General features: G+C 37.2%; 1 protein-coding gene across 1 annotated transcript in view; it reads right to left on the reverse strand.

The window, feature by feature from the left end:
- TFB1M (transcription factor B1, mitochondrial) overlaps nucleotides 1-23,196 on the reverse strand; it is a 63,960-nt gene extending 40,764 nt beyond the window's left edge. Inside the window, 4 exon segments of the mRNA XM_057739338.1 lie at nucleotides 2,641-2,792; nucleotides 4,181-4,289; nucleotides 19,496-19,647; nucleotides 23,014-23,196. Of these exon segments, the coding sequence (XP_057595321.1) occupies nucleotides 2,641-2,792; nucleotides 4,181-4,289; nucleotides 19,496-19,647; nucleotides 23,014-23,146 (546 nt within the window). The 5' untranslated portion in view covers nucleotides 23,147-23,196.
- Between the last annotated feature and the right edge of the window lie 4,103 nt (nucleotides 23,197-27,299).

Consider the following 27,299-nt stretch of genomic DNA (forward strand, 5'->3'; position numbering starts at 1 on the left):
AACCCTTGAGTTTTTAAAAAATTCTGATTGAGTGTAAGAAAAACAAGGGGGTCAAAGAATTCACAAGGACAGTGTTCTTTATTTTCCTATTCATCTAAAATAATTTTAAGTACTAGTAGAAAAATTAGGCTTATACTTGAGAAGCTGCAGAGCCAAACATCAGGGACAATGAGAACTAGATAATTAATGGAGAGGCGATTCCCTCCCTGCCAAGGATGGCAGGGTCCCCTGGAGATGGCAGGAGATGAAGAGGCTGATGCTGGACCCATAAAGAAAAGACCGTAGGTCCAGTCATGCAGAGAACTTGAACACCATGACTTCAGCAGAAAACATATGACCTGTGTTCAAGTTCAGCTTTCCCTGCAACTAGCTCCACGACCTTAGGAAGACATTAAACAACTTTGAGCCTCAGTTTCATCATCTATAAAACGAGGTTAGATGAAATTCATTAAGGTCTCATTTATTGCTACACAGTCTGATTCTATTTTATGAGCTGTAACTTTAAATTGTCTACACGCCCCTTAATGTGTATGAGCTGAATTCTTACCTTTATACACCCTGTAGTCTTAGAGAGAAAGGAATAAGAGGAACGTGCTCATTTCTGTTCTGTAACTCACAAAGCCAAGCCAAGCAAATGTTTAAAAGTTTTCTATGGCTAAAATACAAAATTACAAATATGACATTGTCAAGAACAAACAGGGTATATAAGAGAATGCTGCTATACAGTCTCCCATTGAAACTTTCACTTGCAAAAATGTAAAAATCAGTCAGAGGACCAGTGTTATCTACACTTCTAAAGCATTCCATAAATTATGGACTCAATATAAACTCTCCTCAATATTCATACTAAAATTTAACTAAAATCAGCTTTTTGCTAAAGAAAAATAATTGCATATGGTTAAGCGGAAGCAACACTATTATTAATAAGCACAACTGACACTGAGTCACTGAAAATGTTACTCCACCCCTTCAGCCTCTGTTTCTTTGCTCTTCCCCCCAAAGAATCAGAGTACATAGTATTTTGTATTTCTATTGTGTTATTGAAGAACAGAAATACAATAATAATCCTGTCAGCTGAGAAAAAAATCCAAGGACAAATCCAAAAGTTAAGAAAACAAAGAACTATTAGCATGACCTCAATTCAAACCAACAGAAGGGAATTAATAGTCATGAGGAGGAGATGACTGGGACCTTAAGAAAAAGAGGATGTCATCTTAGAGTTTCTAACGAATATAAAAGGGTCCTACATTTTTTGTGATGGATTTTATGGCCAAATACTCTAAACAAAGTTTTTCAACTCTGGCATTATTGACATTTGGGGCTGGTTAATGCTGAGTAATTCTCTGCTGTGGGGGCCTATCCTGTGCACCGGAGGATGTTTACCAGCATTCCTAACCTCTATCCACTAGATGCCAGGAGCATCCCCAACATTAAAAAAACAAAAACCTCACAATATCCAATATCTTGTCGAAAATTATCAGGCTTGCAAAGAAACAGAAAAATGGGACCCAAAGCAAAGAGTGTGGGAAAAATCAACTGGTAAAACAGTACAGAAATGAGAGAGGTAATGAAATTAGTAGGCAAAGATCTTAAAATAGCTACTGTAACCATTATACATATGTATAAGGATGCCAAGGAAAGGATGAACATAATGAGAAAGGGAAGATATGATAATCAAATTAAACTTCTAGAGACAAAAATACAATATATGAAATAAAAAATAAATTGAGGAAAATTAACAGCAGATGAGACACTGCAGAAAAGAGTGGTAAATTTGAAGCTGCAGACCTTATGGTCCAGCATTGCCACTTTCAGATTTATACCCTAGAGAAATCTTGCCTATGTGCACCAGTTGACATCAAAACAGGTTATAGTTCTGTCTGTGATAACGAAACACTGAAACTAATGCAGGGTCCCAAATCAGGAAAATGAACAGATAAATCTGACAGATAAATAGTCAAAGGGGGTAGTAAACAGCTGTACAAATAAACTACAGCTTTGAAGATGAGCAGATCAGGATAAAAAGAAGACAAAGAATACACACTACATGAACCCGTTTGTATAAAGTTTAAAAATGGCCAAAACTAAAATATATTAATTACATGGGTAAGAATCTATGTGGTAAACTATGCAGGGAATAACAAACTGCAAACTCATAGTATAGACTATCCTGGTAGTAGGTGGGGGACAGGGGGTGCAATCAGAATGAGGTATACAGAGGGTGTCAAAGATGTGTGTATTTTAATTACTAAGTTGACTTGGGTGGTGGGGATTCAGATGTTCTTTTTATTAAGCCATACATACACAAAAGCCATGCATATACATTATATACACTTTTGTATTTACATGTCATAATACAATTTAAAAAAAAATGCTTACAGTCTGCAGATTCCCTCCTTAAACCTCTGCACTTCAAAAACTGCTCTCACCTGCCCTGAGGGTTTATTTTCTAGAGAGACAAACTTGGAACACGCCAGCCATGGGAATGCCTAGCAGGCTTAGCTGAGTCAGTCTATGTATTGAATAATGAGACACCGAACTCCCTTCCCTTTCTCAACTCCAAACTGATTATCACCTTCTTTTTGCTTTACTTGGTAATTTGATCATTTGATAAAATAGCCAGAAAAAGGTCAAACTTACCTCTGCCACTTCCTTTTGAAAAGTCAAAGTCATCTGGGTTCTGCCATAAGCAAAAGGTCCATTTCTATGAGAAACATTTTCAAGCCATTTGATAATCAGTGGAGTTGATACACTAAAAGGCAGATTTCCAATAATATGTACATTTGGAGGATCTGGTTGGCATAAGAAAAAAAAACTTGGAATGATTATTTCATCAATACATTTTGAATACAATTTTAGTTAAGAGTAAAATCAAACTGAATATTAACAGCATCAAACAAAAATATACAAAAAGATATGGCTGAGTATTTTTCAGTGAATTTACTCTTCAGAATCAATGTTTTCTCACAGCCAGCTTTGAATTATCAAGGAAAAAAATCCTACCTAATTACTATTCAGTCAGTCAGTCAAAGTCCTCAGGTTTTGGCTTAGAAAAAATATGAAAAAGAATTGGTTTGAGGGAAAAGATCATTTGCTTTGGACATGATGAGGTCAAAGTTCCTATGGGGCACCCAGATGAAGCTGTCAGATATCCAGGAAGGGGATACAGGCTGGACATGAAGATTAAGTGTGTGCAATATATGCGTGGTAAGTGAAACCACAGGAGAGGAGTAATCCAGGCACCTCTGCTGCCTGAGAACAACCCCCGTACCCTCCTACACCCCAATCTCAGAAACAACATGTAAGATGTGGGTGGAAAAATAACCACCAGCAAAGAATAGTTAGAGAAAGCTCACAGCGATGTGAAAGAAAGAATAGGAGGGCCTGGTATCAGGGAAGACAGGAGCAGAGAAATCTTCTAGAAGAGAGTAACAGATTAATGCCAGGGAACTTAGAGATGGTTTGAAGCAGGCAGTTCGGTCACTCATCCGTGTGTCGGATGGGCTGGGCAGGCAGAAACCTGAAGGCTGGTGCTGAGGAGGACAGCAGGCTGGAAGGGGGAGACAGGTAGTGCCAGCATCTCTGAAGGAGCCTGGCATGGAGCGGCCAGGGACAAGGGGGGCAGCTGTGGTGGCGCACCACAATCGCTCCTCCAGGCATTCTGAGGGGTTTTATGGGCAAGAAACACACCCCATTTATCTATGTATTTCAAGGAGCTGGCACATAGCAGGTAACCAATAAACACCACCCGTGAATGAAGAGCGCCTTGGTTAGTCATTGAACATGAAAGACAATGGAAATAAAGTTAAAAGAAAGGTGTGAGTATGGCTTGGTTCACTAAGATACTTCTTTTCTCACCATCTGGAAAAAGTAACACTTTATATAGTTCACTTATCCTTATATGGCATCATAAAAATGGCAGCTTTATTTGAAAAGAACCCAAGATATATGAAAAATATCAGATAAATTAGAATTATAAAATCAAATTACTTTATCTTACATTGGAAGGAAATGGAAAAGCAGGAAAAAAATTGGAATGTACATTACCTATTTAATTCTGTACATCTAATTTTTAATATAAATATATAATAAACATTTGTGATGTATAATAAATAATATAAATATTTTTAATCTAAATAATTACAAAAGAAAATAAGAAAACCAACCCAAAGTCACTTACCATCCTCCCACTGTCTTTTGAGACTTTCTGGAAAAGCCCTTTCTATCTTAAACGTCAAGACATCTCCATGGACAATTCTCAGTTTTCCAGGTGCGGCATCAGAAAGCATCTAGTTTACAAAAAGGTCAAAATGAGCTCATACACACTGGAGAATAGTGGAACTAATTTTTTTCCCCTCAAGTCTGTACATCACTGAATCAATCTGAAAAGTCAGAGACTAAGAATAATCATTAATGACTAATAGCATGCTGTGTCCACTGCAAAAGACAATTGTGATGTTTGACTTTCAATACATAAGAATGACTGGGGACAGTGGCAGATAATAGTATAACAATAGCATATAACATCACAAATAATACATTAACATAATTTTGACCCTCAGAATGACTTGAATTTTTTATAGATTTAGTAAAAACTCAACTCCTATCTTTTTAAATTAGAAACGAAGCAGTCTCCCAAGGCAACAGAAATAAAAACAAAAACAAACAAATGGGACCTAATCAAACTTACAAGCTTTTGCAAAGCAAAGGAAACTATAAACAAAACGAAAATACAACCTACAGAATGGGAGAAAATATGTGCAAACCACAGATTGGGAATATTTGCAAACCACAAGGGCTCAATTTTCAAAATACACAAATAGCTCACACAACTCAACAACTAAAAAATAAACAACCCGATCAAAAAATGGGCAGAAGACCTAAACAGACATTTCTCCAAAGAAGACATATAGATGGCTAATAGGCACATGAAAACATGCTCAACATTGCTAATCATTAGAGAAATGCAAATCAAAACTACAATGAGGTACCACCTCACATCGGTCAGAATGGCCATAAAGTCTACAAATAACATATGTTGGAGAGGGTGTAGAGAAAAGGGAACCCTCCTACACTGTTGGTGGGAATGTAAGTTGGTGCAGTCACTATGGAAAACAGTATGGAACAGAAAACTAAAAACAGAATTACCATAATGACCCAGCAACCCCACTCCTGGGTATATATCCAGACAAAACTATAATTATACATGCACCTTAATGTTCATAGCAGCACTATTCACAATAGCCAAGACATGTAAACAATCTAAATGTCCACTGACAGACAACTGATAAAGAAGATGTGGTACATATATACAATGGAATACTACTCAGCCTCAAAAAAGAACAAAATAATGCCAAGTGCAGCAACATGGATGCAACTAGAGATTATCATAGTAAGTGAAGTAAGTCAGAAAGATAAATACCATATATCACTTACATGTGGAATCTAAAATATGACACAATGAACCTATCTTGAAACAGAAACAGAATCACAGACACAGAGAAAAGACTAGTGGTTACCAAGGGGGATGGGGAATGGAAGGACTGGGAGTCTGGGATTACCAGATGCAAACTATTATATATAGGATGGATAAACAACAAGGTCCTATTGTGTAGCACAGAGAACTATATTCAATATCCTATGATAAACCATAATGGAAAAGAATATAAAAAATAATGTATGTATATATATGTATAACTGAATCACTTTGCTGTACAGCAGAAATTCACACAACGTTGTAAGCCAACTATACTTCAATTAAAAAATATTGATAAAAAATAGAGACTAAGGACATTATAATGAAACACTGAGAATTAATTAGGAGCAAATCATATGAAAGATGAATTTAATTCAACTAAATCGTTGTAGCCTAAGTATATACAAAGGATTCTACATATTACCAAGATCTTTAATTTAATCTACGAGTCAAGTCAACCAAGCAGAAAGGCATGTGTCATTACCAAGCTGTACATGGCACCTGAAACACTCCCTTGACCAGGCACCTCTAAAGTATTTCTGATTCACACGCACTTTCACCCTAATGAATTATCCTGCACATTTTAACACAAGCTACCTCCCCGCCTATTTCTGCTTTCCACTATTTGCTTTTCTTCCTCTCCCTTCAGTTTTTAAGTAAAAAGGAAAAAAAAAAAAAGGAAAAAAGTACTCTTTCGTTTATCTTTTTTTTCCTCTAGCTCATCCACCTTAGTATCACACCTTAAGAAATGCTCTCACAGCACTGAATTGTTGGCACCTAACTAAAAAGAGCCTTACAGCTAAGCCATCTATAAATCTGCATTGCGTTAAGTGCTCTGGACCCAACACAAAACTTGATTTTTGAAGTCCTTAGTAAAACAACAACAAAAACCAGATGCAATCCCTGAGCTTATAAAGCTCAACATGCAGCAGTGAGTAAAATCAATGAAAACAAGCACATCTAAAGTCAGTCACAAAGGAAGAGCATACCCTCTTCTCACATTCAATCTCAGCTCAGGGAGCTCAGAGAACCTTGGCTCCAATTCAAGGAACTTTTGCCCTGAGCATCCTTTGGACCTTCTCTAGCACAATTAAAGCTGATTCTCCCTCCTAACTCTTCTTTTCACTAACTCAGGCAACTGAGGAAGGATGAAAGCACCATCACAAAAGCCAGAGAGGAGACATGGACCAAGACACCCAGCTGTAGATCACTCAACACTTCGAGTCAACAATGTGCCTCGCACATGCTCCTTTATAGCACTGCGTATTACAACTGCATACATATAGGTTTTCTCCCCGGTAACGATGTAGGCCCCTTAAGAGCACCTGTTTCTTATCTATCTTAATATCCACCGCAGCTGCAGCAGTGCATAGTAGGCGCTTCATATGTATTTGATAAGTGAATAAGTGAATGATCAAATGGCATTCGGTTTTCTGTGAAGCTGGGAAACTCCTCTCCTAGCCTGAGAGATCTGGAGCTCCCAAAATTTGTAGGGTCCAGAAACTTGCAAAGATTTCACTGATAAATCAATTAGAATTTGAGAAATGCATAGCTGAAATGCATATACTGATTAGAGGCTAAACATTTTAAGTCTGAGAATCATCTAATTTGATATATTTAGCTATGGTAGTTTAGCAAAAATAATTGTGTACCTCTGATATTAATGTACTTATGGATTATTTTAAGTTACCATGATTTGCTAAAACTTAATCTGATGAGTTCCAGACAACTAACCTTAGAAAATATAATAACCTCAATGTACTATAAAAATAAAAAAGGAGATAGCTCTCTATGGGACAGGTTCTTACTATATAAAAACTGTGTATTTAATGATAGCATTTACCATTGGTGAAGAACATTAAATTTTTTTTCTATAATTATGCTTCACATAATTAAAACAAAACAAATAAGCATACCAAAAACAAAGAGGCAGAACTAAAAGCTTCTGTTTCACAATGTCAATATATAGAAAGTAATGAAGTAATTAGAAATTAAGACTAAAACAAAACAATGTAAATTTGGCTCTTTGGCATTAATTTACATGCTCTGATAACTCAACCATGTTTGCAATGTTAATTTTTTCCATACTGACACGCACAGCTGCATACCAGAAACCTCATATAATACACATTTACCTTCCTTTCCTACGTTTAAAGTTGCTTTTTTGGTTTTTTCTGGATTCCCTTTCAGGCTTAAGTGTCAGTCAATGACACATCAAGTCCTCCTGTTCTTTAAAAGGTCTACCTTTTCCAGGACTACCCTGTAGCTTTGTTTTCCCCCTTCCCAATCCCCACTGCAGAAGGAATGAATGCCGGTGTTCACAGTTTTACGTGAAGGCCCTGAAGCAATCATGGAGGCAAAAAAAAAAAAAAAAAATGCTATACAAAGTGAAATGATAGTATGATTACAGACAGCAGCCATTTCAACACCTAATGATGTTCAGCAATGACACAGAAAGACCTTCCAACCAACCACTAATAGAGGAAAATGTTTTCATTATCATAATGATATTTGGGGAATGACCAAGGGGTGGGAAGGGTCACTATTACAGCCCTTCAACAGTAACACTGGTGCCTTTTACACTTCAGAACTCTGGTGGTGTTGCCTCATAATGTGCTCAAAGGCACAGCTGACTAGGAATGCATGCACTTGATTATAGCCAAATGAGTATTTTTACAGACACTCAAATTGTTCTATCATTTTTATTTTAGTTTCTAACCCTATTTTTTCTACAATGAGACATGAGTAAGGTTTGAGTAAAAAGCATTCATTTTAAATAAGGCTATAAAAGAGAAAGAAAACCAAACCATGGTAAGAGAAGCATATATGTATACCGTGAGAGCTTTACATCATAACAATCCTAGGGATGTCACATCTCACAGCTGACATACTGAATTATGTCATTTTCACTCAGTATTGGGAGTAATTATACCCAGTTTCCAAGAGATTATGTTTTTCTGATATTAAGTTTTGTAAAGGGTACAAGGAACAAATAGAGAATGCCTTTAATAAAAGTGAGACAACAAATGCACAAGTATTCTTCACAAGGTCACCTAAATATCTTTCTCCTCTAACAAGTCAAGGTCTTAGTGAATGCTTTCTGTCGAGGGGCAAGTAGTTATGGTCTAACTAGTCTGCTGGTGACTAATTTGATGAGGAAAGAACTTATGCAATTCTTGGAACTTATACCCAATTATAAATTCCTTGAGAGCAAAAAACCATATCAAATAGCCATTTTGTATGTTTTACGCCACCTTCCCATGGTTAGGGAGGGGCTCATGGCAGCCAACACTGCACAGTGGGCTAAGCATTAATTACACAGCCCAGTGATATTACCTTTTTTCTAACCTGCCACAAAGTAGGAACCCAGATGCTGCTGAAATAAGGTCTGGACAAAACTGTTAGGCAAACTATATGAGGATGAATCTACACTATGGAACACAATAGGTGAAAAAAAGGTTTTTTTCTTACATAGAATACACAGAAAAGACTAATGCTATTATTCAAAGGGAATTTAAGATGTTACAAATGACTTTTTTTAGGGTGAAGATTACAGCATGATTTCAAAAAGTCAGTGTGCTTTGCTTTTTAAACAGGACCAGAACATGTATAGTAGAAACTCACTCAGACTCAAGGAATTAGATGTTTGATTTAATCAATTTTCTATTCAACCAATGTAACTCCTTTAAGTGTTAAGATTTCTTAAAAGGAAACATACAGATGGAAATCTTTCTAAACTATACTGCACAATTCTCTTCCTAAGCCAAGAACAATGAACCCAATTTCACCATTTCCTTGATGACTTCGGTTACTGTTGTCTGTAGAGCAACGGCCTCAGTGGCTATGATCCCTTACTGCTCTGCTTTTTTTCAGTTTTATGTTTGCTTTTTACAGCTTTTCTGCCATAGTAGTAACTATTACTTCTTGCTGTTGTCAGTGGGTCTGCTTCTAGCATTGATCTCTGTCCTTACGACTTGCAGTGGACTAGGAAATCACTTTGGCTTTAAGTCACCTTTTGCTAATTGGTTGAGTGTTGTCTATCTTATGATTAACTATCATTATATCTATATCGACTAAGTTACATATCTAAAGTATGTAATTATCACAACAGAAAGTTCTCCTTATTTAAAATTTGCTAGCAAGGAAAGAATTTCAAAATTGTACCTCTGATTAAAAACTGCTCCTCTTGTCAGGATGACTAGATTACTTTATATGTCCCTTTACAAGATGATGGGGAAGGAGAATACTTATAATAGCAACCATTTATTGACTACTGGCAATAGGCCAGGCTCTTTACATAAATTTCTATCTATCCTTGTAACAACCACAAACAATAACTATTATTTCCATACTGCGGATGAGAAAGCTGAAGCTAAAAAGGATCCAAAGGCAAGCTCAGGGTCACAAAGCTAGTAAGTGCCATATATGATACTTGAACATCAGCCTATTTCTTTTTCAATCCCATGAACTCTCCACCTTGTCTATCAAGTAAGAAATAATCACTCTGCTTACCTATTATAAAACCCCAGCTAACAATACTAACAATAATCAATGCCTTACTATTGCCAAAATTTAATGAAATAAACACATAACTTAATGGTTAGGAAGAATCCTAGAGCTTCTTACTCTGGAGAAGATGAAATATAGGAGACCAGATACACTCTTTTGCCTTAAACAAGAAATGGACAAAATAGTTGAGGCAATAATATTCAGACACTGGAGAACCGGAAGTGCAAGAAAACCTGCAGATCCAAGAAGCTCTCATTGCCCCAAGGGCAAGAAACAGCAAGAAAATAACACCAACGCACATCATGATGAAAATGCTCAAAACCAGTGATAAAGAAAAAATCTTAAAAACAGCCAGAGAAAAAAAGACAGAAGCAAAGATAAGAACAACAGAAGATTTCTTGTCAGAAACAACACAAGAAGATAGCAGAGCATCACCTTAAGAGCACTGAAAAATAAAAATCAAAAACCTGACAGTTTTTTAAACACAAAGGCAAAATAAAAAGCTTTTTCAGACATACTAAAAAAGATTTATTACCAAGAGATCCACACTACAAGAAATGCTAAAGAAAGTCTTTCAGGAGGAAAGAAAATGATACTGAACAGAAATATGGAAGAAGAGCACTCAAAATAGTAACCACATGGGTAAATATGTAAGAATTTTTGCTTATTATTTAAGTTTCTTTAATATAGAATTGACTTTTAAAACAAAAATAGCATTGCACTGTGAACTTTATAACATTTGGAGAAATATGACAATAGCACAAAGGCTTGGTGGGGAGAGATGCAAGTATACTATTGTAAGATTTGTACACTATACATGAAGTGGTATATGTAATTACTTGAAGATAGATTGGAATGTGTTAAATACATATGTATACTATACACCTTCAATAAACCACTCAAATAATAAAGAGTTATAGATAATAAACTGGAGTAGACTGACTACTGGTCCCACAAAAGTACACATCCTATTCCCTGGAACCTGTGACTATGTTATGTTACATGGTAATAGGGACTTGGCTGATGTGATTAAAGATCTTAAGATGGAGAAATTAGCCTAAATTATGCAAGTGGGCCCAATGTAATCACAAAGGTGATGACAGGCAGGAGGATCAGAGTCAACAGCATAGATGTAGAAGCAAGAGGTCCACGAGCGAATGATTGCAGGTGGCCTCTAGAAGCTGAGAAAGGCAAGGAAACAGATTCTCCCCTGAAGCCTCCAGAAGAATGCAGCCCTGCTGACCTTGCTTCTATCCTCCTAACCCCCAGAACTGTAAGAGAAAAATTTGTGTCATTTTAAGCTACTGAATTTGTGGTAATTTGTTACAGCAGCAATAGAAAACTAATACATAAGGCAGAGATGGCCAGACAGGTGGGAAAAATGCAAGGCCCCCTACATACTTGCCTGTGAGAAACATACTTTAAATATAAAAACACAAATAGGTAAAAGGGATGGAAATGACATACCATTCTAACACTAATCAAAAGAAAGCTGGAATGGCTATATTAATATCAGACACAGCAGATTCCAGAGGAAAGAATATCACCAGGGATCATGAAGATGATTTCAAAATGATAAAGCAGCCAATCCACAACAAAGATAAAACAATCCTAAATGTTTATGTACCAAAAACAGTGTTTTGCAATAGATTAAACAAAAACTGACAGGACTACAAGGAGAGACAGACAAATCTGCAATTAGAGTACAAGATTTCAATACCTTTCTCTCAACAAATGACCTAACAAGTAGATAGAAAATCACTGAGATTGACGACTTGAGTAATGTCAACTGACCTAGTTGAAATTTATGCTTCATCCAACAACAGCAGATGTATATTCTTTTCAAGAAACATTTACCAAGACAGATATTTCATATGCCATAAACAAGTCTGAATTAATAAAAAATTGAGTCAAGTCATGCAACGTATGACTTTGATCACAATGGAATTAAGTTAGAAATAACAGAAAGTGATAAGAAAAGCCCCCAAATTTGCAAACTAAATGATACACTTCTAAATAATCTACAAGTCAAATAAGAAATTACAAGGAAATTGGAACTAAAGGTTGTGCGAATTTGAAACTTCTTTTGGAAGTCTTTAATATCTCAAAAAATACTAAAAAGAAAAAAGAAATCAGAAACTATACTGAATGGAATGAAAATGAAACAACACATCAAAATTTGTGGGATTCTGCTAAAGGTGTACTGAGAGGGAAATTTATTGTACTAACACCTGTAAGAAAATAAGAAAGGCTTCAAATCAATGACTTTAGCTTCTACCTTAAACTACAGAAAGAATAAATTAAACCCAAAGCAAGAGGAACAAAATTTTCAGGGCATAAATCTATGAAATAAGAAAACAGAAAATAGAGAAAAATTAGTGATTCCAAAGCCGTTTTTGTTTAAGATCAATAAAGTTGACTACTCTGTAGCCAGACTGATCAGTAAAGAGAGAGATGCCAATTATCAATATCAGGAACGAGAGAGGTGACATCATTACAGATTCTACAGATGGTTTATTTACTATTAGAAAAATCAGTATAATTCACCATATCAACAAATTAAAAAAGAAAACCATATAATTATCGCCAAAACTCAGAAAAAGTATCCTTGCAAATCCAACATCCATTCATTATTTAAAACAAACTTCTCAGCAAACTAGGAACAGAAGGGACCTTCTTCAGTCTGAAAAAGGAGACACAGGAAAAACCCACAACTAACATCATACTCAATGGTAAGAGTCTGAATGCCTTCCCACAAAGACTAGGGACAGACAAGGATGTTTTATTCTTACCACTTCTGTTAAACATTGTACTGGAGAAACAAAAGAAAGTGCAAGAAGAAAAACAATGACAAGTAGACTGAAATGGAGGAGGTGAAACTGTATTTGCAGATGAAATATTAATATATGCAGACAATACTAATACGAAATCTACCAAACAGCTACTAATAAGTGAGTATAGCAAGGTTGCAGGATACAAAGTCACTATCTAAAACTAAATGGTATTTCTACCTAATAACAACAAACAACTTGGAGTTAAAATTAAAAACATACCATATACAACAGTATCAAAGAATATGAAACAGTTACGGGTAAATTTAACAAAAGATGTGCCAAGACTTGTCTACTAAGAACTATAAAACATGGCCATGAGAAATTAGAGAAAACCTAAATAAGTGGAGAAATATATCATGTTCATCGATCAGAAGACTATACCATTAAGATGCCAATTCTCCCCAAAGTGATTTACAGTTTTAATCCAACCCCAATCACATGAGGCTTTTTTTTTTTTTTAAGTGGAAATTGCTAATCTGATTTTAAAACTATATGGAGGGCTTCCCTGGTGGTTAAGAATCCGCCTGCCAATTTAGGGGACACAGGTTCGAGCCCTGATCTGAGAAGATCCCACATGCCTCGGAACAACTAAGCCCGTGCGCCACAACTACTGAGCTTGAACTCTAGAGCCTGCAAGCCACAACTACTGAGCCCACATGCCACAACTACTGAAGCCTGCATGCCTAGAGCCTGTGCTCCAAAACAAAAGAAGCCTGCACACTGCAATGAAGAGTAGCCCCCGCTCTCTTCAACTACAGAAAGCCCATGTGCAGCAATGAAGACCTAACGCAGCCAATAAATAAAACAAATTTTTTAAAAAACTATATGGAAATGCAAAGAATCTAGAATAGCAAAAACAATTTTGAAAAAGAACAAAGCTGGAAGACCTACATTACCTGCTCTCAAGTTTTACTATAAAGCTACAGGAATCAATTGGTATTGGTGAAAAGACAGACCTACAGATCAATAAAACAGAGTTGGAAGTCAAGATATGAACAAACACACATAAGGTTAATTGATTTTTGACAACAGTAACAAGGCAACTCAATGAGGAAAAGATAATATTCTCAACAAATGGTGCAAAAAAACTGCCACAAATCTTTACCCTTACCTCACACTATATACAAAAGTTAACTCAAAATGTGTCAATAGGCCTACATGTAAAAGTTAAAACTATGAAACTTCTAGGATACAGGAGAAATTCTTAGTTTGGGTTTTGGCAATTTTTAAAATTTCTCAAAGTACTGTGACTCTGAAACTTGCACAAAATTTAAGTGCTAAAATTTCATGCACTTATTTGGTGGAAGCAAATTATATTGACTTCATTTTGAGACTTCAGAGTTAGAATGATCTCGCTAAGATCAGTGTCTAAATAAGTCTCCTTACTGAAAATATTTTAGAGATACCTTCATAATTTTTCTGCTCATTGTAAGGAACTAATATTACCTAGTGATTTATAGGGATTAATTGTAATATTTTACTCCAAATTATACATTTCTATCAAGGTTCATGTTCCTCTCATTGTGCAAAAAATATCAAAATGAGACTTCTGCCTCTCATTATTATTACTTTTGCTATGGAATATTCAGAACAAGAGGAGAGCAAGTCCTGGCAGTTTTATAATTTGGCTCACCTGGAACAGACCAACAAGGAGGCACTCTAACCACCAAGTTAAGGCCTCTACTTAACTGACCCTTGGAAAACTGGAGAGGGATTTTATTTTTCTCCTTCCCATTTACAATCACCCCTTGGTATATGCAGGGGATTTGTTCCAGCACCTGCTGAGGATACCTAAATTTACAGATACTCAAGTCCCATAATCAGCCCTCTGTACCCGCTCAACATCAGAGTCAATTAACCTCAGATCGTGCAGTACTGCATATATTTACTGAAAAAAATCTGCATGTAAGTGGACCTATGCAGTTCAAATCCATGTTGTTCAACAGTCAACTGAACTTTGAAAACCACTGGATCTTATGTTGCTTATGATTCTAAGAATTTGTACATTATTCAGGAAATAAGCTGTCAACTCAATTAGCATTCAACTTAAAAAAAAACTGAGATACAATTAACATATACATTATGTTAGTTTCAGGGGGCACAATATAACGATTAGCTATATACATATGCTGTGAAACCATCACCACACAAATTTTTCTTTCTTGTGATGAGAATTTTTAAGATTCACTCTTAGCAACTCTGAAATGTACAATACAGTATTGTCAACTATAGTCAGCATGCTATACATCACATCTCTAGGACTTAACTTATTTTAAAACTGGAAGTTTGTATCTTTTGACTAACTTCACCCAGTTCACTCATGCCCAACCCCAGCCTCTGGCAGTCACCAACCTGTTCTCTGTATCTACGAGTTCACTTTTTTTTTTACATTCCACATCCAGATAAAACATCTGGAAGAAAATGCTGGAGAAATTCTTAGTTTTGTTTTTGGCAATTATTTTAAAACTAAGATGCAGAAAGCATCAAATTAAAAAAAACTGATAAATTGTACATGATAAAAACTAAGTTTTTCCTCTTCAAAAGACACTGTTAAATGCCTAAGAAAATGAAGACAAGTCACAACTGAGGAGAAAGCACTGCAAAACATATCTGACAAAGTACCTGTCTACACTGTATAAAAATCTTACAACAATAAAAAGACAAAAAAATTTAAAACTGCTCAAAATATTTGCGCAAACGCATGAAAACATGTCCAGTATCATTATTTGTTAGGGAAATGCAAATAAAAACCACAATGAAATACCACTACATGCACACATGGACGGCTAAAATTAAGAAGACTAACTATACCAAATATGAGCAAGCATGTGGAGCAACTGGAATTCCCGCATGACCAGTGGGTACTTTAAATGATACAGCCACCTTGTAAAATGGTTTGGTAGTTTCATGAAAAGTTTAACATACATCTACCACAGGACTCAGACATTCCACATCTAGTTCTTTACTCAAGAGACAGAAAAGTATGTATCAGTATACTCAAAGACCTGCATGTGAACGTTCCTAATAGCTTAATGTGTGATAGCCGAAAAATGGAAACAACCCAAAGTCCATCAACTGGTGAATGAATTTACAAATCTGGTAAAGCCTTACAAGGGAATACTAGGCAAGCAATAAGAAAGAGCTCATAAAACACCTCAACATAGGTGAAACTCAAAAGAATTATTCTCAGTAAAAGACATCAGACAAAAAAAAACGTATTGTATGATTTCATTTATATAAAATTCTAAAAAATGGAAAATAATCTATAGTGACAAAGCAGATCAACAGTTGTCTGAGGAGGGGGAAGATGGAGGGGTGGGTCATAAAGGAACATAAGGAATTTTGAAGGTTATAGATGGTTGTTATCTTGATTGTGGTGATGGTTTCTTGTGATTACACATTTGTCAAAAAAAAGTATTTTGTACACTTTCAATATGTGCAGTTTACTGAAACAATTATACCTCAATAAAGCTGTAAAACAAAGCGCTTAGTGTAGTAAACTCTCGATAAATATTAGTTATGATTGCTATGAATATAAAAATCTTTAAAACAAACAGAAAAAAAAGAAGAATCCAGACTACTTATCTGAAGCAGAACAAATTACTTACAATGATGTGATCTTCAATTCATATGTTGGGGAAAAAATTATCAAGACCTCAAGCTCCCCAAGGTGTCAGGAAATCTCACTCCCCTCCAAGGCAATGAGAATCTACCCAGCCATAACAATAATAAACAACCAAACATAACAAACAAAAACCCTAGAAATGCACAATCACAAGAAAATGCTACAACATTAAGAGAAAGAAACCCCAGATGTTCAATGCTAGTTTGATGAGTTGGAGAAAGTCCCAATGTTTCCACAGAACTGGGGATTTTCTAGTGCTCCAAAGCAATAACATTACTTTTCTCCTACACCTCTTTCCAGATGAGCAGTCTCCTGAACAATCCTTTATTATCAACGGTGCCCAAGGCACGGGGATGATAATTTAATTGATTACTTATATCAAAAACTGTATTGAGTGCCCACTAAGATAAGGCATTCATTCAATCCATAGCAATCCCATGAGCAAACTGAGGCACAGAGAGATAGTTACCTGCCCAAAGTCACATAAATAGTAAGTGGTAGAGCCTGAAGTCAAACACAGGCCATCTGATGCTAAGAGTCTGTTCTTCACTACAAAATCGTAGTATGATGCTTTCACATATTAGATATGTGAAAGCATTGAACATAGTCATTTCAACATGTTGATAGTGAAACCTATGTTATCACTATGTTCCTTCCCCTAGGCTGCCGCGTGATAATATTTTAAGAATCAAATTAAGCTACAAATGAGACTTTCAGCTAGCAGACATTTTATAAATTATTACAATTTCTTTAAAAAGTAATTCCATTAGCTTAGATAACACTAAAATGGAATCCTTAAAATAGATCACTCTCCTTCTGCCTTTACTCAGTTTTATGATTAATTCAGTACCTCTAGAAGAAAGTGGTTTTACATATTGAAACATTCTTTACAGGAAAAAGAAGTCTATTTGATATTTTAGTACCCAACATTTCTTTTTTAAGGCAAATTCCTTTCCTGCATATAAGACACTAAAAATTAATTTTGCTTCTTCTACAGAAAAGAAGTCAAATATACATTTCCCGCACAATAATTTACCTTGAAATCAACCTTCACATTTAGAAAAAGAAACACCAAACTTTTCTGATAATCAATGCTACACAATTATTCACTTTCACCATTAAATGACACATTTAATCAGCTAATTAGATAGATACCTACAAAAACAGAGAGTCAACCATTCTATCTCCCATGTGAGACATTAATGAACACCTGCTATGTGCCAGGCACTCATGTTATAGACATGCAGCAGGGACCACAACAAACAAAAACCTCTACCCTCATGGCCCTCACATTCCAGAGGGGTGAGACTGACAACAAATAAGAACACACAATGTGTCAGGTGATGATAAATCTGATGAGAGAAACAAAACAAGGCAGGAACTTAGGGAAGGGGTGCAGGTGAGAAGAGTGCAGCTGTCTTTTAGTTTGTCTTCAAAGATCTTCAGTTGAGATAAAAGAGAAGAGTATGTAAATCAAGCTGGCAATGAGAAATGTGATTCACCTCCCTGCCTAATAAGAAAGAATTACGTATAATAGAGGGTGAGATTTAGCGTTAAGATGTCCCTTTAAGGGGAAAAAAGTCAGATGAGTCTTCCTCTCTTTGCCCACAAAAGGGCTAGATGAATAAACCTGCAGGGAATTAGGTGTTATTCAGTTTCTTTTTATCATCTTATGCTCTCACCAAAAATAACAATATTACCACTTCCACCTCCCACTGATACACAGTTAAAAGAAGTAAGTGGTTCAGAACAAAAACCACTATTAAACCCCACATTTGATCAAGGAATATGCACCAAATAATCCTCAGTTATAAATCTGAAACAAATTCTATCAATAAAGGCTGGCAAAATTAGATGAAACTAAATACATATTTTTTAAAGCATAAAAACTGGATATAGCAAAATATTGAGAAAAAAATCACTAGGTTTCAAAAAAAAAAATTCAGAGGCATGAACACAAAGCCCTAGATTTTCAAACAAATTTTCTCAATCTGTTCTGGCAGAAATTAAACATTTATCCATTAATACATACAAAAGTACCAGAATATACTACTTTTAAACCAATTTGTCCTCTTGTATGAAAGAAACAATGCAGATAATTTTATTCTTTTGGACTCCCCTAATAAATTGCTACTCATATGAACCAAAGGCTAAGTAAGGGCTCTTTTAAAGTTTCAGAATTGTGCAGGAATCAAACAAAGGCCCTTAAGCCATTAAGTGCCCCCCATGAACAATTCCCTTTACAAGATTCCTGATACCATCTGTTCCACTGTTTTAAAAATTTAAGTCCCTCCTCAATTTAAATCCGCATCTGACTCCATCAGTTTTTACCTATTTTAGCTCTCTTCTAAAGACAAAAACAACCTGATCCCCCTCACCACAACCTTTGATAGGCAGCTGTGAAGCCCCTCACTCAAGGCTTCTCTTCTCCAGCTGAAACACACCCAGTTCCTTCAAACATTTCTCATATGACATCGTCTACTATTTTAAAGATTCATGTATCATTTCATTCAAACCTCATCTTAAATCTATATGTACAATGGTACAACTTAATCTCTTCACTTAAAAAATCCTTATATGAACGCCTAAGCTTAACAACTAGTCTCTCTCAATGAGGCGTATGTCTTCATCCTTTGCTTGCAGAAATGATTTTCTGAATTTAAATGAGATTCTCAGGAGTCATGCCAATAACTGAGTCATTATTCGCATTAGTTTTACTTATTTTTGAAAGAATGGGCCATGACCTGCACAGATATTAGTAGATAAAAAAAGGTCACACAAAGCAATTAGTTTGTTTAGTATCAATGCATAAAGCAGGTTTATTCAAGCTGTGGCCAACAGTTCACGTGGGGACGCTGGTTAGAAATGCAGATTCCAAGACCACTCCAGACTATGGAATCAGAATCTCTAGAATGAAGCCTGGAGAGCTGCAGTTTGAACAGCAAGCTATAGAATCCTTGGATACCCTGGGGCTTAAGAATCGTGGCCTGAAGATTTAAATTGAGTTTTTGCCTCCTAAAAAAAAAAAAAAAAAGACACAAAGTATTTCACCTGCAATCCAGGAATAAATCGACTATCCTTTTCAACCACCAGAAGTTCAGCAATACCAGCATTGAGAATGGATCTTGTGATTCCCCCAGGCCCAGGGCCCACTTCATAAACATAAGCATTTGTCAGATTGCCAGCTTTCCTTACGATTTTATCTAGAGAAAAGAAAGTGTCAGTCGATTACCTTGGCAAATTTCAAAATATGTAATTTAAAAAGAAAAATAATCTACACAAATTCTTATCAGTCATTACTCAATCAACTAATCTTTTATATGTAATATTTATCCGATTTAACTCTCAACCTAAACCAACATATAGTGGCCATTCAATATTCTACCACATAACTTGAGTTGTACCAAACCCTTAATAAAAATAAGATTATCATGACAAATTTCCTTAATTTAAATTTAGCTAATATGGTATTTTCTACCTATTCCTCCTTGAAACCAATCAATTCCTGAGAAGGGTTGCCTGGATAAGCATGCACACTTCTCTACAGTTGTTGAACACTGAACATTTGAATAAGCAAGACTAGTTTCACATTCAGAATTTCCAATGTTGCTAGTTAAAAATCCAGAAGCAAAAAGTGCTGGCTGTCTCTATTTTTACCTACAGACATCTGGGTGGTGGTCAATATGGCAATGGCGGCGAGTTCCTAGCTCATAGGACTTGCAAAAATTTGGATTCTTGGTTATTTTCAGGAAAATGTGAAATTTAGCAATGGAGGTTTTTTAAGCTTTGCAAACACCCAAGCTGATATGAGAAAATTAAAATTTTAATATGAGGTTAATTAAAAATTTAATTTTCTAAGTTAGCAGACCTTAAGAAATCACAGAAAAGCAGATTACTGAGGATTCACCGCAATCAACCATCACTTCTGGAAAAACAAACAACAGACTGGTCTTATTGATTGAGATTAAAATCCAAGCAACTGGGCCTCTTGGGATAGGGAAATTTAGCCACTGAAAATATATCAGCACTTCTTTGCATTGCTCACTGATACTGTACAGTCTCATTTTTGCTTCTGTTATTGATAACCTACCTTTGTAGGCTTAAAGGAAAAAACAGTCTCTCAATCATCCAAAAACAGTTTTCTCTTTAATGGATGCCAGGAGAAAACTTGCACCCACGAACCATCTATTTGTTACAGGTGCTTTACATGCTTCCTCACAGCAAATCCTTACAACACATTAACTAAGAACTACTACTCCAATTTAACTTCTCTAAACTTTCCTGTATCCTTGTTTTGAGGTCACCTAGAAAGCAAAGGGAAGAGAAGGGACTCTAGCTCAGGTGTAAATCCTTTTTTTTAAAATATTTATTTATTGGCTGTGTTGGGTCTTCGTTGCTGCCCGTGGGCTTTCTCTAGTTGCGGACAGCAGGGGCTATCCTTTGTTGTGTGCGGGCTTCTCATTGCAGTGGCTTCTCTTGTTGCAGAGCACGGTCTCTAGGCACGTGGGGTTCAGCAGTTGTGGCACATGAACTCAGCAGCTGTAGCACACAGACTTAGCTGTTCCATGGCATGTAGGATCTTTCTGGACCAGGGATCGAACCCACGTCCCCTGCATTAGCAGGTGGATTCTTAACCACCGCACCACCAGGGAAGCCCTCAGGTGTAAATCCTAAAGCGAATCCTTCCTCGACTAAAGACTGATGCCTTTCAGAGGGAACAGAGATGCTACATCAAGCACAAGTATCATGGAGTAAATTTAATATTCTTTCTTTTTTTTTTAGTGGAAAGCTATGACAGTAGGTAGGACAGTTGTTCCACCTTACACTTTTCAGAAACATTCAAATACAAGACTTCCCTGGTGGTGCAGTGGTGAACAGTCCGCCTGCCAATGCCTGGGAAACGGGTTCAATCCCTGGTCTGGGAAGATCCCACATGCCTTGGAGCAACTAAGCCGGTGTGCCACAACTACTGAGCCTGCGCTCTAGAGCCTGAGAGCCACATCTACTGAGCCCACGTGCCACAACTACTGAAAGCTGCACACCTAGTGTCCATGCTCTGCAACAAGAGAAGCCACCAAAATGAGAAGCCCGCGCACTGCAATGAATAGGGCCCACTCACCACAACTAAAGAAAGTGTTGTGCTCAGCAACGAAGAACCAACACAGCCCAAAAAATAATAAATCTTTTTAAAAAATTCAAATACAATTGAATATCAAAGAAGCACTGTCAATTCACGAAGCTTGGGTTTCCATCTTGCTCTGCTCCACCTGAGTGTCTTATCTCACATGAGTACCTTTATTTCCCTTCACTTTGGTACCCGTAGAAGATGGGATAGTAGTACCTAGATTCTAGAATTTATTCCTGAAGGTGAATAAAGACTCGCATGAGAAAATGTCTAGGGATTTTTAAAAAATATATACAGACCTGTATTTTCAGTCCTGAAAATGGTGCTTTATACCTAGAATACGGCTAATGACTAATAGAAAAGGCTGGTTCTGGTTACTAGCAGGACCAAAGAATTTTAGAGGTGGGTAAGCTTTCAAAGCTCTGGTAGTAGAGCTCTCCTCCAATTAAAAGATGAGAAAACTGAAACCAGGTTATTTTACTGAGTTATATTGATACTGGCCTGTCCACACTGCTACTCTATGTCCAAGAAATAAATCAACCTAACCGTGCTTTGTGGACTGTATTTCGTATAACAGAAAGTGAACTTTTGGGGTGTGATTTACTGATCCTTTCAGTTTCTAAAAAGGGGCCAAACAATGAAATATCAAAACCTCAGAAACGTTAAGTACTGCAATCGTGAATTAGTGGACATATTTGTAATACCTCTTCTTCTTACAGTGTCGTCTTTTAGGAAGACCACCACTAAGAAACGGTGGTAGAGGTTAAACGAGTATACATTTGTCAAAACTTATCAAACTGTACACTTCAAACAGGTCAGTTTTACTTCACAAAACGTGACTTAAGGAGTGGGAATGTAAACAAAGATGTAAGCTCCCTAGGGAGACTCTGCCTGTTCACTCCCATCTCCCCTCTCCAGCTCTAGCACATAGGAGCTGGTTCAATATGTATTTACGCAATGGCTATGTGCACCCGCGAGGATTTTAGACTCAACAGGTAAACGTTGAAATACCGAATCCCATGAAACTGATACTCCTTCGACGCTGTTACTGATAAAATCCCTGCACTAATTTAACTGCATAAAAAGCCAATCTAGTCAGCACGAGCAGTGTATTAGGTATTGTTAACACACCGAGATTCGAATGCCACAACTGCCTTGCAGGACACGCGAACCCTCCCTCCTCCAGTGTTTGCTCGGCGTCCGCACAGCCTGCGTTCAAGAGGCCGCGGCAAACGCCCCTGAGCAAACCACGCACTCCACACGTTCCCGGGCGGCGGGACTCCGGAGTTCCTTCAGTACAAAGCGGCAGGAGGGCCTGACTTAAGTGCACCGCACACCTACGCCTGACCCCCCTCACCCGCGAGCAGGGTCCCCACGAGCCCCCTCGACCCACACCGCCAGGGACGTGCGGGGAGACATCCTGGAGCACTGCTAAGCCATCCACCTGTCAGCCTCAAGTCCAAGAGAAAGTTCTGGGATAGCTGCTTCACGGCTTGCAGTCTAAACAACTTAATGATTTCTCGAATCGTGGGCAACGGCGGCAGACGGAAAGTGCCGAGCGTCCTGGAGACAGCCATGAGCCCCGGCCGGGCTGTAGAGGCCTCACACGCGCCCTTCCCCGCTGTTCCTCAAGTAAGGGCGGGGGAGGAGCCTGGGAGCACTATGGCCCGCCTCTGAGCCTACCTCATTGGTCAGACCTACCCCGCCGGAAGCGATGGGACGCGACCAGGAAATCCGGGCGCACTCAGAGCGCCTGCGCGCCACCCTGGTCAGCGCGGTGCGGGATGGGTACAAGCTGGTTTCCTCAAGTGAGGGCGGTGGAGGAGTCCACGGGGCCGGATCTCTCGTGGGTGGGCGGTGGCCGGAGCGGCCCAGGGGGTGGGGCGAGGCGGGGCCTGGGCAGGAACGGGGAGGGGCGGAGCCAAGGATTGGTGGATGAAATTCTTCTGGAGAATGGGCGTTCCTAAAGCCCCCGGTGAAGGATGGCAGGTTATTAGCGGCAGAACTGTTGATTGCTAATAATTCTCTTATGGTTACGTGTTTTTAGAACGTCCGCCCTGCAGGTGCGGAATGGCAGGTTTCTAACTTCTCTTAGCCTTACTGTTATTTTTTTTAATCTGTTAAGTGAACATAATGTCTGCTTTAAAATTGTGGCAGTGAGAGAGGTCACCTGGTGTGTAAATCCAGAACGTAGTGAGATGCATGTCACGTGGTAAACCCGCAATCAGAGTTTGCCGTTACTGCTATAATTATCTGGCACGTGAATGCGGCCCAGAGTGGTTAAACGACATCAGCACAGCTTGTTAGTGAGAGAGCCAGAGTAGAAGCCCTTCAAAATGTAATCAGTCAGTGAGAAACGCCGCTTTGTTTAGTACTTTAGGCGCTAGGAAGTGTTTTCTTGTATATATCAAACATTTGTTTTTGAAGCTTTCACTAGCAGTATTGTGAAATAAGGTAAATAGCTTCTGCTTAGAGTGGAGGAAACACAAAGTGGAGGTGCTATACCTTAATGAAATTCACAAAGCTAGAAAATTGTGGAACCCAGATCCAATCTAAGATTTCTGAAGTGTGTGGAGGCTGCTTGTCCTACTAATCTGCCTATGCATTGAGTATCGGTTGTCACTTCTTGCTTAGCTTCCCAAAGTTTTCTTAGTGCCCCTTCATCCTCCAAGACTCTCTTTGTAGCAACTGCAAGCTAAGGATGAAAGGGAAGGAAAATAAACATGATAATACTGATCATAGCTAACATTCTTTGAGCTTTTCCGAAGTACTAGGCTTCACAGCTGAGTGCTTTACAACCATCATCTCATTAATTGCCACAAAAGATAAAGGCTCAGAGAGGTTCAGCAATTTGCCCTAGGCTGCACAGCTAATAAGTGGTAGAGTCAGGATTTAAATTCACAAGTCTGTGTCCAGAGCCTGCTTTTTAAGCAGTGCAGTGGAGAGGTCATATGACTTGCCCACGTTGGAAGACAACAAAGCAAAGAAAGATATTAAAAATCTCTCTGATAGGTGGGAGAATTTAGCTTTTCTAACCCTGTTTTTTGCAAATTGCTCATTGGTCACAAGTGAGTCATAACATTTTATATTTCTCACAATAGTAAGTTTAAAATAAAACTAATGGAAAACCAAGTAACTGTGAGTATGATTTGGAAATGAGTCCATTTAAATCCCAATGGAAAACCCAACCACCTGCTGTTATAGCTATATTAGAAGGAGCTGTAAGATAATCTGATCTGATCTACCTCCCTAGCTTTAGAAAATTGGGAAGTGACTCCCATAAAGGTAAGGCGATTTACCCAAGGTGGCATAGAAATGTAGGTTGAAAGTCTAGACTCTTGATTCAGAGCCTTATTTTCTACAATAAGGTCTGGGAAGGTATTCATTCACAGTTATATTCATTGTTGCATTTATTCCTCACAACAGTCCTGTGTGGATAAGATTATTATCCTTACTTTACTGTGAAGAAATAGAAGGAGTTGAGGTTATTTGACTTAGAAGATTTAACCCGTTCTTTCTTTTCTGAGTTCTGGTCATGGCCGCACCCCTCAAGTATTAAATTATTTTAAAGATCATGGCCACACCCCTCAAGTATTAAATTATTTTAAAGTTATTTAATTAATGTATGTTAATTTTAATTTCTATAATCTTATTTAAATGTATAGAATCTGAATCTGAATATAAACTTACGTTTATAGTTCTCATATGACTAAAACAATTACAATAAATACGTATTTAAAGCTACAAAACCAATGCAGATGATGCACGATGCTAAATCACTGCTCTTAATGCAGACTGGCAGGATTCTTTGTTGTTAAGTTCAGCTTATCAGTGCTGTAGTGTGCCGCGTAATGACTGAATCTTCTCATCAGTTTTCTGGATCCAAACTACCACCAAATCTTTGTTCAGAAGTTTTGCCATTGTCACTTGCCTTTCTCTTGGAGGAACATGAAAGCTACATGTTAAGTCAGCTCGTGTCTGTTTTCATTAGCTTGGAAACAAATGAAGTCAAATTATTTGGCACTAATACTCTCATGAATAACATGTTACATGGCAGTTAGAAGGAGGGTATTCAGATGATCCACAGTGTGCTCCCGTGAACTTTTTAAAAGATTAACACCAACATAAAAACAACACAAAAATATGAAAGGCAAAAACACATTTACGTGGAGAACTGGTGGATTCCTAAAGATTTGTTTCCACATCTAAACATGAGAATTATTGTCTTATACCATGCTATCTTCAATAATCAATATTGAAGAGGTGATGACCTTTTATTCCCCAAACAGTACTTCAGTTAAGTCTCATTTCAAGTCCGTGGTTTACAGAGATACTCAGTGTGCGCTGCTACGGTGCTAGCAAGGGCACAGCTGAGTCTCAGACTCCAATCTTCTGACTCTACTAGTCTCTTTCACCTCTGGTATGTGTTAAATAGTTGTTGAACTGAATTTAAAAATTCCATCTTAAGAGAATCTTCCAAGTTTTTAATAGTTCTTGAGATGTAATTTTTATCATCATGAATATCTGATCCTCAGTCTTTTAATTTTCAGAAAATTATGCATAACTCCCTGCAAAGCCTATGAAATCAGCAGGGGGTGTTTTAGTAGTGTATGTCACATATTAATGCAAATAGTTTTATTCCTTAAAAGAGAAGTATGCAGTTTCATCAGTTTTGAAACTTGGAAGTATCTGCTTCATCTAGATATAAATTTTAATATGCTAAAATATTATAATTAATACAGAAATTCCTAGCCCCACCTATCAGTGGAGATGAAGAACTACAAGTGATTTGTTCTAAACTAAAATGCAGAATTCTAATCCTTATAAATCCCAGAATGGTTATATAGGAAATTTACTTATTATTTTAGTATTTATTTTAATGGAAATGCATAGGTGACTTTATTTGGTATAAGTAATTTAGTGTCTATTTATAGAAAAACTGCTAATTCTAAAAGGTTGTCATTTTACAGTTCCCCAAAAGAGACTTGAAAGCCACAAAGAGTAATATCTTTCTGCCATGTGGGAATTTTCAGAGAAAATTAAATGTGGCTTGGAATTGCCAAATTGAACTTTATAAAATAACTATTATGGTATGTAAAGTGCCCTTTTCTGACAGTACTTTATAATTCCATGTAATATGGCTCACTGCTCTAGAGAAATATTGAGATACATTTTGCACTATTTTAGTTGGTTTTTGTTTTTTTTGTTTTTTTTGTTTTTTGTTTTTTTATGACTGATGCCCGCTGTTCACAAAGGAATCTAGTGACCTACCTAGAGGGAAGAAGGAAGTACATGATATTCTGAGCAGACAGACAAAATGCTTATTCTTTCAGGATGGAAGTAGGGCAGTGGTGGCAAGCAACACAGGCTAGTTGTCTGAGGGAACCATGTAAGAGTTACGTTATTTTTAAATATAGTGTTTATCACTGCTCCAGGCAGTATATGAGAGCCTGCTGATTATCCCCAAAGATCTGTGCGTTATCGTCAAGTATCCTAATGAGGTGGTGAGAACAGGCAACCCTTACCACTCAGAATGACTCAGAGCTGGGGGTAGGGATTGTTCCTACAGAATAAAACAAATCTTTTTGTGAATGAAGAAAAAAGTCAACACATGCTAAAGGAATTGTAAAAATAATTCACCTTTATTATATCAATAGTTTATTAAAGTCTCAACATTTAACTGGGGGAAAAAAAGGTTAAGAATACATAAAACTGTGAATATGAAAACAT

The sequence above is a fragment of the Hippopotamus amphibius genome, chromosome 6 (assembly GCF_030028045.1).
Source record: "Hippopotamus amphibius kiboko isolate mHipAmp2 chromosome 6, mHipAmp2.hap2, whole genome shotgun sequence".
Lineage (NCBI taxonomy): Eukaryota > Metazoa > Chordata > Mammalia > Artiodactyla > Hippopotamidae > Hippopotamus > Hippopotamus amphibius.